At 34.9% G+C, this 12,026-nt stretch overlaps 1 protein-coding gene and 1 long non-coding RNA gene across 4 annotated transcripts; one reads left to right on the forward strand and one right to left on the reverse strand.

Moving 5' to 3' along the window:
- Positions 1 to 549: 549 nt before the first annotated feature.
- Positions 550 to 3,697, forward strand: LOC118030846 (uncharacterized). Of its 2 annotated transcripts, XR_004684398.2 has the most exons (4): positions 550 to 1,567; positions 1,812 to 2,020; positions 2,478 to 2,549; positions 2,910 to 3,697. It is a non-coding gene; the product is annotated as an uncharacterized lncRNA (long non-coding RNA). The 2 variants fall into 2 exon arrangements; XR_012169781.1 differs by lacking the exon at positions 1,812 to 2,020.
- A 2,434-nt stretch (positions 3,698 to 6,131) lies between these two features.
- LOC118030862 (amino acid permease 4) lies at positions 6,132 to 10,046 on the reverse strand. Of its 2 annotated transcripts, none has more exons than XM_035035164.2 (7): positions 9,893 to 10,046; positions 8,289 to 8,430; positions 7,941 to 8,174; positions 7,702 to 7,795; positions 7,390 to 7,604; positions 7,112 to 7,251; positions 6,132 to 7,017 (listed from the first exon to the last, which is right to left on the reverse strand). In XM_035035164.2, exons 1-7 carry the CDS (start codon positions 9,896 to 9,898, stop codon positions 6,364 to 6,366), a joined length of 1,485 nt encoding a protein of 494 aa, XP_034891055.1. In that variant the 5' UTR covers positions 9,899 to 10,046; the 3' UTR covers positions 6,132 to 6,363. The 2 variants fall into 2 exon arrangements, with proteins under 2 accessions (XP_034891055.1, XP_034891061.1); XM_035035170.2 differs by lacking the exon at positions 9,893 to 10,046 and adding an exon at positions 8,561 to 8,729.
- Between the last annotated feature and the right edge of the window lie 1,980 nt (positions 10,047 to 12,026).

The following is a 12,026-nucleotide window of genomic DNA, read 5'->3' on the forward strand; positions in this document are numbered from 1 at the left end:
CTTGATCTAATATAATTAGACCCAAAAAGGATCAAAACAAAAGGGGAAAAAAGTCTAAAAATAAAAAAAGAAAAAGAAAAAGAAAAAAAAGCAGATTCTGCACTGTTCATGTTCATATAAACAGTGAAAAACTTTTAAAAAAGCCCAACTGAAAACTTTATCTCATAGAATAGACCCATAAAGTTAATTCAAAAAAGAAAAAAGTCCAAGAATAATGTTTTTTTAAAAGAATAAAAACAAGAAAAAGAAAAGGGGGGCGTTTCTTCAGTGTCATATAAACAATGAAACACTTGCCTCACGCTTGGGGGAGTCAAATTTGGTTTTGTGAGTAGATTAGCCTGTTTGGGGTTGAGGTCGAACCTGAGCAAATTTTGAAATTTTTTTTTTTTTTTGCTAAGATTAAGTACGGTTTGTATTTTTTGGATCGTTTTGATGTGCTGATATCAAAAATGATTTTTAAAAAATGAAAAAACATTATTGGCATGTTTTTTGACACGAAAAGCTATTTGAAAAGCAATAACTACCACGCTCCCAAACACCCACTCAAGACTGGGTAAGAAGTCAATAACCTTGTAGTTAATTTATGTTTTTGTACCTGCCGTCATCAATGGCGTTATTTCTGCACCAGAAAAAAGTCCACTGTCTAGCCATTTCTGTCTCCACAGTTTGTACATCGCGCCTTAGATTTGTTCATTACTAGAAATATAATGAAGGGGATGGATGACACATGTTCTATCTTTGTCGCTATAAATTCATGCTAAACTAGAAATCACCAGGCCACACGCATCGTCCTGCTGAGATGATTCTCCCCCCATCAAGAAAGGCTATCTTTGATCACCGTACGCGATCTCGCACTGTCTCATTTCGGCGGCGTGTTTGACACACAAGCCGGCAACTTCTTATTTTTAAATTATATTTCTATTTATTAATTATTAAATTACTCCTCGATCAACTTAATTATTACTAAAAAGTCAATATAAAAATACAAAATGATTTTTGAATCTCAGGGTAATAAATTTTGATTTCAAAGATATTTTAACCATTTCATTTTAATTATATTTTTGCTAAAGATCAGGAAAATGTTTTCCCGAGTTGAGAGAAGAAAACACTTTTATTTGGAAATGTACAAGTTTTTCCTTTGATCAAAACTGGTTTTCATTAGTGAGTTTTTCTGAAGTTAAATAGACATGAAAGAATTTGAAAAGTGGTATTAAAAAAAGTTGTAAAACAACCGTCCAATGGGTATTTCAATTACCGTGTGCTCTTTTTGTTGCTCTGTCCTGTGGCATGGCTTGTGGAATAGGTTTTTTGGATTTGTCGGTACGATGGAGGACATTTTTAATGTTTTCAAGGAGGGGCTAGGGCTATGTTTGCGGCGGCGTGGGGTATGTGGAAGGAGGGGAATGCTAGGATTTTCAATGACTCTTTTCATTTCTTTAGCTCTCACGGTGGTCTCTCCAGCTGATATCCAACCAGACTACAAATTGAAAGCTGGAAACATTGTTTGCTCTCTGGGACGGGGAGAAGATGGGCAGTTAGGTCATGGGTATGGCTGTCTTCCTGATAGGTGAATCTTCAAGGAACTTTTTTTAAATTTTTCCAGAATAGGAAAAGAATTGAGAATAACCATTCAAAATATTTTCATTACCTCCTTTTCTTTCCCGGGAAAATTTAAACATTTACCACCTTATCTCTTTTAGATTACTAGAGTTTTACTGGAGAGTTTTTTTGTGAAAAAATTTCCTCTTAATCATTGATTCTGTAGTGTGGGAAAACATTTTATTCATTGTGTTCTTGCTTGTATTCTGAAGTTGGGGGCGGAATCAAAATGGTCAACTTGGGCTTGGCACCACTGAGGGCTCTCTTGTGCCTAAGAAAATCCAAGGCTTTCAGGCACTTAGGTTTGCTGGTTCTTCAGACCCCAAGAAGAAGAAGAATTGCATAGGATAAACACAAATGCATGAATAATTAGGCGAATCTCTTGTAAGAACCAGTAAACCTTAAGTGCTGTGCCTGAAAGGTAATTGAGACTCATTGCTTGTTTTTGTGATGGTCCAATTGTTCAGTAAATCTCTTAAGCTTCTAATAATCAACTTCAGATCTCCATTATGGCATGTTTTAGTGTTTCTTTTGATTTGATTCGGAATGTTAGAGAATAATATAAATCATATCTTGATACCTCACCTAACAGCTTAAGTGATTGGGTTGAGATGGTTATTTGATATGGTATTGGAGCCTTAATGACCAAGCGGTCACGAGTTCGAATCTCACCATTCCTATTTATTTGATAAAAAATCAAGTACGAGATAATATGGACCTGTGCAGGTTTCAAGCCCAAAGGGCTTTTACTTAAAAATGTATGTTAGAGAATAATATAAATCATATCTTGATACCTCAACTAACACTTTAAGCTATTGGGTTGAGATGATTATTTGACACAAAATATCAAAATTTGTTCGGCTTTAACTGTTGTCCAGATATCAGGTGGCTGGAGACTCACCATGGCATTGGCTTCTGATGGAAAACTTTATGGCTTGGGATGGAATAAGGTTTATACTATTTACTTGCTTAATCTTCATTTACAAGTATGCGTCATCTCATAGTGAATGTAAATGTTAGTTTGCTTGGTGAAAACAGGACATGTAGAACGAGTAGTTTTTCCTTTCTTGTGCCCAGTAGAAACAGAGCCTTGCAAATGTGCAATCACAAAAATTTCTTACATGCATGTGCACAATGTCTTGCATATTATTGGAATTCACTTCTCTTTGACATGGAAGCTTGTAGAACTGTTTCCTATTCCACTTTTATTTATTTATTGCATGGCTTAATTAATTGTCTCTCTACTTGTATATGCCATTTTTGTTCTTAAAATATTGCTTATTGGTTGGTGTATCTCTTCCCGTGTACAGTTTGGACAGGTCGGAGATGGTGATTCAACCTACTATTGAAAATTGCGTTGGAGCTCAATTGAGGCGAGTTTTAGCTAGAACATCTTGTGATTTCTGCATCGCACCATCCCCCAGCCAGTTACTGGTTGGAAGAAACTCACATCGAGTTTTGCACCACCGAATTATAAGAGTTCCCAAAATTTGTACACACAAATAATGAAATCTTAAAAACTTTTACGACTTCCTTTGAATACCGCAGCGATTCTGACAGCCTTCTTTCTTGCAGACAAAGGCACATTGAGTCTGTTTACTTGAATTTGGATATGCAAGTAAGACTCCACCTTAGCTTCTTCGATCTAACAACACAAGCTATTGTGGTGATGTGTTGAAACCCAAAACTTCTTTGGTTCTCGCTTCCTTCTCTTTATAATGAGTTGAGAACATGATTTGCAGATTTCTGGTTTGCCTTTGGAAACTGACAATTTGCAGAAATTTGTTTAAAAGATCGACATACGGAGGGTCATTTTTTCTTTTCTTTTCTCAATAAGCGTTGGCTATTTTTCATGAAAGGACGATAAACAGGATGTAGTTCCCAAATTATTTGAGGATGGATCAAATGGATAGGTGCTTCTGCAGTAATGATGCATGTATTTGTGGATGCGTTTCTCAGTTAACCCTGAGTTGTTGCTCATGTAAAGTGAATTATGCATGAAGTATGACAAACTTCACTTGTGTCTGCAATGGAAGTGCCCGTTAACACATCCAGTAGTTTTTAATTTTGGGCCTTGCCTACCTGGGCCTATATAATTCATTTGGCTTACAAACAAGTATTTTCTCTCTCGTTAATTTCAATCAATACACCGGAAAAGGTCTTATGATTTCAATAGTTTTAGTTGAAATATGTTTTGTCGAATAACATCTAGTGCACTAGCATATTTTGCTGCGTTTTCTGACAAAAAATCTCTAAATTTTATCCGTTGGAATTCCAAAGAAATTATACCAAAGATAATAGAAGTTCCGAGTGTTGATGGATCTGGTGGCCAACAGATCGAAGCTTCAACTGTTGATCCATCATCAGGTGATGTGTTGTTCCCCATCGCCTCTTCTTACATTTTAACATCACAATGGTTTTTGTTGCTTATTGTTATTAATATTAGTATTTTCTTTGTAATTTATCTGTTGCTTGCTCTAATCCTCTTGACAGAGAAAACCTGGGTTTCACCATCTGAGAGATATATCATTGTTTATAGGGTGATTATTTTCAGTTTGGATCGATTTTTATCTACAAAAATAATTAAAATAAAATTTTAAAAAACTGGAAAATATGAGCCGGAACCAAACCGGTTCAAACCGACCGGTTTTGATTCAATACAGTTCGGTTTTTTAACATAAAACCCGGAAAAACCTATAGTAGTCTATCTCTTTCGCGTTCCATGAAAAATACTTGAGAAAGTGTTCTGGTTGTTATTGCTATTAATGATATTTTACCAAGAGCATTGTGAACATGTACATCTTGGCTTCCCTCACTCCCAAAATGTTCCAAGAACTAAGTGAGCAAATGAAATCGATTTCTAAAAATCATAAACAAAGAATTAGAACAACAAAATAAAAAGGAACAAGTGTTAAAAATCAAGGGTAGATTGAGAGCTACCTCTTTTTACATTAAGCAAAGAATGAGCAGAAAAAATAAGGTCCTAAATAAAGTCTTCAGGATATTCATCATTTAACAGTTACGCTACACTAGAAATCTAGATCTGGCCAAAGTGATGGAGAATTCATTTTTTATCAGCCGAGAGTGTGAGAGATCGAGATTTGAGAGTTGTGGCTTTTGTTTTTTTAGGGGGGGCTACAGGATGCAAAAGAAGGGGGAATGCTAGGGTTAAAATTTTAGAAAAGGTTTTTATAGTATTTTTTTTAAATTGAACCGGTTTGGTTTTTTCGGTTTCAGGTTTATCAAATCAAATCGAACTGGATAGTTTTTTAAAAATTTTAATTGGTTTAATCGGTTTTTTTTTCACTATTTGGTTTTTTCTGTTTTTTTTTTTTCAATTTTCTTAAATTAATTGATTTTTCAATTTTTTTTCACAACCACTCAATCTGTAAGTTTGCATTTCTAAAATTTCAACCAGACACCAAGTTGGACAGGCGTAAATTATTCTATGTATTTCAACGATTCAGTTGTCAAGATTCCTCCACTACCTATTACAAATATATATTTTTTTCCCTTGTGTGTGTATTTTATGTATTTGCTGAATTATTCTTTCCTATAACTGGTGGCACAGAATACAAGAAGCACTTTCGGTGGCCGTGATGCTGTTTATTAGTCATGATTATTAAGTTTTCTTTTCTTTTAGACCATCCGAAATGCCTTTCTTTTCATAGGTTCAAGAACACTCTGATGTTCTTGTCTGAAATTAAAATACAGAATAAAAAAATATACTTGTTTATCAAGTAGCATCTTCTGATTCTGTCTGGCCTTTTCCTTTTCTAGTAAAGGGACATGCATTTGATCGATGGGTTTGACAAATTGTAAAACAGTGGTTTTTATAAATGCGAAAGTATAACTAAAAGTAAAAACTTTCAAAACTAGTTATTTATTCAGTATCTCAAAATAAAATAAAAGAATAAATATAAAAAAAGATGGGAATATATTTGGTTGGAGGCGCAAGATGATATATATAGTTGAGTTCTCAAACTTTTAAAACTAGTTACAACTTACATATTTAGTATCTCAAAATAAAAGAATAAATATATAAAAAAACGAGAATATATTTGGTTGGAGGGACAAGATGAAAGCATGAAATAAATTTGTCTAATTTTAAAATAAAGTTTTATCTTTCAAAACAAGAGATAAAGGAAATATATCCTTTTTATCTTCACTATTTTTGCTCTTTTTTTTTTTTTTTTTATTATTATCTCGAGCTAGCAACCAATCGTTGCTAGGATTGACACAAAAATAAGAAAAAACTTATAAATTTACATTTTGATTATTTATTTCATAATTACCCTAATAAATTTCAAAAAAAATTCTCGAATTTCATATATTTTACTAAATAGTTATACTGTACACTTTTTTTATATGTTTGATCAATTCCTAATCTATCAGTCATTAATTAGTCATCAGTGTAATGCAAAGAGCATATCCATATACTGATGAGGCCAAGCCTTGGAGGATTATGGAATTTACATGTGATATTGAATTAATAATGTCTAGATTTGAGGTTTTAGAATTGACAAAGGTGGTAATGAAAACTCGTGTTGGATTCCTTATGCAAATTACAAAGTCCTAAGACACTTGGAGCAAGCACTAATTGAAGAGAAATCAACATAAAATTACAAATGATGAACCACACAAACACCACCCACTTGAGAATTTTCAGTCCTTTGTTTCAAGAACAATTAAGTTCAATTAGATGCAATCTTTCGCTTTCAGCTAGCTTGCCATGGTTACTCAACAAATCATACAACCACCGGTTTAATAGCTTGTCTTGAACGGCTTGTAAACCTTAAGGTCAAGCACAACACCAGCAATCGAGCCTGCAACAGCCACGAGAGAAATCACAAGGCAAGCCATGCTCAGCATCTGGAGACAAATCCATCTTGTGCTCCATTTTGGTATCTTCTTTTGTACAATGTACATCTCCACTGGAAAATAGACCGTCAAGGGCCAAAAACCAAGTGCACCGAGAATTCCGACAACATCATTAAAGAACGGGAGCAACATTGATATAACAGTGGTCAACAACACAAATATTGTTCTCCAAACCAATCTAAATAGATTCAGCTTGTATGGCCTAAAACCTGGGACTGGGATTTTGAATTCCTTGGTGATGAAGTAATTTTCAGGCCATTTTTGGTTTGCCCATTTCTCGATGAAAGCAAAGAGGGGTTGGCAAAACACTTGATATGCTCCAATCAGGTGGATTACTATGGCAACGTTGGCAATATCAATAAGCCAATATGGGTTATAGAAACCAAAGCCGGTGAGGAGGTTTCCAGGAGCTTGGTCTCCAAAAGCTGCATATCCCATGCAACCACAAAGCATATAGAAAGTTGTTGTCACTACGATGCTTATCTTGGCAGCTTTCTTCATTGTCTTTGATTCTGCTGGTGGAGATTTAATTGTGTCCTGTAGAGCAAAGAAAACAATGCTAAATCCCTCGAAAGAATTTCATATCGACTAGCAAAAAAAAAGGGCTTTGATATTAAGTGATCATACATACTTGAATTTCTATAAGAATGACAGAATATGAATATGCAAAGGCTATGGCCCCAAGTGCTTGGAAACTCCTCCATATCTTTTCAGTTTCGGTTACGGTTCCAATGCTTATCCCAGTTAGACTGCCCTTAAAAGTTCCATTAGCTGCAAGCCAGTGTGAAGATAGAGAATTGTAGAGTTCCATTAGCAGCGCAAGTTAGAGATGCATTTCGGACAACAAAATAAGGAAACAAAGACACTCTTTGTCGGACGGAGATGCTTGTAGTTAAAGCAAATATATACCTGCAACTTTGCCAATGCCAAGGCCAAGACCAATGGTAGAGTAAGTAAAAGACATGACCGCGGCAACGATAGAGAGCCACCATAACTGATCAAAGTCTGGAATCTGAGAGAGTAGAATTTCTGTTATACCAAACATGATCATGTACGGGTTGCTCGAAATGTGACATGGGTTCTGTCCACCGCTTTGATGGAAACAGTTTGACCTTTTAATTGCCCTGCCAGTAACCAAGAACCAAACTTATCAATCAAGCTTTAAAGAAAACTAGAAAAAACAAAGAAGTTTATGGAATATTTGTAAAAAGACCAACTCACATCATGCTTATGGATGATGCAATGGTGTAACCAATGGCAATACCAAATAGGCCTATGTACTGAACAAGGCCACACAAATTGACTTTTACTCCTCCTGATAAGCATTGAAGACAAGAGAATTTTAACATTGGTGAAATAGAAGAAAAAAATAAAACATTCCAACATGGTCTGTATTATTAGGGTTGCAATATTATGTATTTTTTGAATGCTTGGACAAAAGAAGTTTATTTTTATGATACCAAGAATGGATTGAACAGCGTCCATGTATGTATAGTTTCTTTTTCCTGTATCAGGATCGCCAGTCCGGTAACAGTCAGTGAGTAGAGATGAGGTATAGTATGTAACCAATGAGAACAAGAACATCACAGCAGGACCAGCAATCCATCCTAGTTGAGCTATAGCCCATGCCAAGGAAAGAACTCCTGATCCTATCACTGCTGTTATTATGTGGGAGCTAGCGGTCCATAGAGTACCTGAAGACACAAACCAACCAACAAGAATATGAAATGTTTTCTACCTGAACAAAGTCTTCTACAAGAAACAGAGTGTAAACCGGGCAGAAACAGGGGAAGGATGGAGAAGATTACCGGTTCTTTTAAGGCGGCCATCATCATCGAAGCACTTGGAACTATTTTGAGGGGGTACATCAACGGAGACGTCAAAGACTTGGTGATGGCTGTGGAGGTGGTGGTTGTTGTGGTAGTTCTTTGAGGCAGCATTCTCACCCATCTTGTATTGGGAAAGAGCCAAAAAACCAAAGGAAAGTTTCAGTGAAAGAAGTTGGAACGAGACTTGCTGTGACAAAAATGAGTCATTAAAATGGCTTAGCAAGTACAGGTTCAAATTGGATTTGTCTTACTTATCAACAGCTCCTACCCAAATGTGCACAAATGGAGAGTAAACTTGTATGCACCACCTAAATCTCAGCTTCTTGGCTATGTTAGGTCTCAGGACTTTCTGCTGGGAAGATAGGAATGGGGAAGGCAGCAGCTAGTAATACGATTGAAGTTGAGCTTGGGAATGGTGTGTTTGTGTGTGTCTATATATATATATAATGATAGTGTGGAGTGGACCCTCTTGACTCATTCAATGAACTGTGTTTTTTGAGCATCTTGGCCACCATCAATCTATTATCAGTCTACAAATTAACTTAAAACCAAACTCTGAACTGTACGTAACCAGCCTAACTATTGATTATCTATACAATCAACTTCAACTATTTTTTATGAACATCAAAATACTCAATTCTTACAGAATCGAATGTAAAACTGTGTTTCTGAGAGGGTAATGTTCGATGATGCGGTCTCGTAGTGCTACAAGATTCGCTCAGACTGTAGATACGACGAATGTCCGACATCTAACACGTGTGTGGTGTAATTGTGGTTCTGGACTGTGCGAACTTGAATCATGCAGGGAAAAAGGAGAGAAAGATGGAGAAAACAGGAACAAGACAAGTACAGCTGAGCGTGTGCCAATAACCCAAATTGCAACGTTTCAAATAACCCATCAACAACATCGAAGACCATGTTTCGGTCAACTCTCTCTCTCTCTCTCTCTCTCATCTCTCATGCAAATAATGCAGGGACCACGACTCAACGCCGAGAGAGATGTGGGCTCGATCACTTCTGAGAGTGAAACACTCCCAGAAGAGAAAGGTCGTTCTCTTACAACTCATGTAACTCGGAATCATGCATAACTCAGTGGAATAAATCATAAGCCGCTTCTGCTCTGCTTTATCATTGATTCCTGCCTCGGCTTTCGTGAGCATGATACCACTAGCTTTTCCTAGCTAATTTCTAGTGATTAATTAATGGTAATATTGATTGTTTTTTTACTACAGTGCACAGAACCAACGAAGTAAATAAAGCTTATTTTGAACTCAGGATTTGTTTAATAATGTATTTGGATATATTTCAAAAGTGTTCTTTAAAATGTCAAAATTATTAAAAAATATTAATTTAAGACTACAAAAATAATCCTTAAAAACACAATTAATTCAAAATGCCAAACATCCTAAAGAAGACGAAGAAAAGTGTCTAAAAAAAAAAAAACTCCAGCGAGTGGAGGTTTCCCCAATTAGAACACAAACCACTTAAACACTTCGTGTCAAATTATCATAGATAGACAAGGAAAGAGAAAAAGAAAAGGAAAGAAAGAAAGAAAGAAAACAAGGAATAAAAGAGATGATTACCTGCATTATTCTAGGCTCGAGCTGGCCCTCTTCTTCCTCAAATGGAGGAGTTCAAGTCTGTACAAAAGAGGGCCTTATTAAAAAAAACAAGAAAAATATAGACAGATGGGGTGAGATAACCAATGGCTGCACTGTCTCTGCCTCGGCCTCCCTCCGAGTTTATATACATGGAGAAAGCAAAAGCATGCAAGGCAACCATGGCGAATTATACTCTATTTAATGCATCGATAAAGGCAGCTTTTGTGTTGCTCTCTAACGTGTCTGCTCTCTCCTCCATCCTTTGTTGAAGGGAAGAATAGATGCTTCTTCCTCCTCCGTACCTTATAAGTATAGAAAATGTAAATGCCATTTGATTGGACGTTGCAGCACCGCAGTATAGAATCATGTGGCAGCTGGTGCTGCAGAAGGGAGATGGGTTTTCCCCGCCACCTCTCCCTCCCTCCCTCCCCTGCTCGTCTTAATGCTCTTCTGGTATCATTATAAGTTCGTATCGTGCTTGATCTACGCTCGTTTAGATTAATTAGGAATTAATCCTGAAGCAGAATTATTATTGACAAATTTCATGTGGATCAAAGTACTTGTCTTATTGGGATCAAAATATTGTTAATTGTTGTTGCAACAAATTTATGTTACATGATTGATGTGTTTTTCGTGAAAAAAGTTCATGTACTAATTTTTCAGTCCCAAATATAATTCAGCTAGTTTTTTTTTAATCTAAAATGTGTTTGGAAAAATAATTACGATTACTTTTTAAAATTTTATAAAACAAGTTCATGTACTAATTTTTTAGTCCCAAATAGCATTCAACTAGTTTTTTTTTAATCTAAAAGGTGTCCAGAAGAATAATAAGGATTACTTTTTAAAGTTTCATGAAAGAAGTTTATGTATTATTTTTTCAATTCCAAATAGCATTCAGCTAGGGGATTTTTTTTTTTAACCTAAAGGGTGTCTAGAAGAATAATAGGGATTACTTTTCAAAATATTTTTCATTTGAAAATATATTAAAATAATTTTTTTAAAATATAATTTTAATATTAACATATTAAAATGATATAAAAACATAAAAATAATAATTTAAATAAAACAATCAAAATTTCATAAACAAAAACACATATTTAATAGTTTAAATGTTGGATAAAGTCAATGAGCAAGACTAGCACTAACCAGTATCTTAAGAAACTAATTCAAGATGTGAGTGGCCATTTGAATATCAATTTTTTTTTTTTTTTGAGAATTTATTTGATCTCAAGTTTTCATTCAAATATGATCTAGAGAATTTTATTATATAAAGCTGATTTTGAGTTTAATGCTTAGCTAACGCTCCGCTGTTGTTGTTTTTATTTTCTTTTCCATTGTTTTAGAAAATCATATATTTTTTTTAAAAAAAACTAACAAATAATAATCCTTCTTAAAAGCTAATAATATTTTTCAAAAAATGATAATATTTTATTATATTAATCACATAACACAGAATCTTTTGACAGTTAATATGCTCAATCTTTTTTGTTATTTGTTGAATTTCTGCAGCTTATAAACCAGGTTAAAAATGATGTTAATGAAAACTTGTATCACTCAGACCAGAACATAACATGAGAGGTGTAGTTTAATTAGTTAGATTTTAGATTTATTTTTTAGAAATTATTAGTTCGAGTCTTATAAATTTCAAGTTCATTGAAGATTTATATAATTATTAATTTCAAGATTCATGAAATTAATCGAGATGCGTACAAACTAATTCGAATATCCATATTAATAAAAAAATACAAAGAAGAAGAAGAAGAAGAATAAATCAGAATTACAGTTTGAATGGAACTGAATGCATGCTACGTTTATCAGAAAGTTTGTTTGATATTTATACAGAAGGTGACAAACCCACGTTGTGAGATGATTTCTTGAGAGCTAATTGCAGCAACCACCACTGAAAGTGGTTTTCAGGGCTTGACCACCACCACCACCTCGCATTTTGGGTGGTGGGTTCCTTCACAGTAGGATGATTGATGAGTACTAACGGGCGATCAAGTTATCGTAAGGCCGTAACATGACAATGAGATGGCCCGTGGACTGCTACTTTAGTTTCGTGACATATGTATAGGCTTTTAGGATGATATCATGCTATTTCTAGCTATCTCTATCC

This window comes from Populus alba, chromosome 5, assembly GCF_005239225.2.
Source record: "Populus alba chromosome 5, ASM523922v2, whole genome shotgun sequence".
Lineage (NCBI taxonomy): Eukaryota > Viridiplantae > Streptophyta > Magnoliopsida > Malpighiales > Salicaceae > Populus > Populus alba.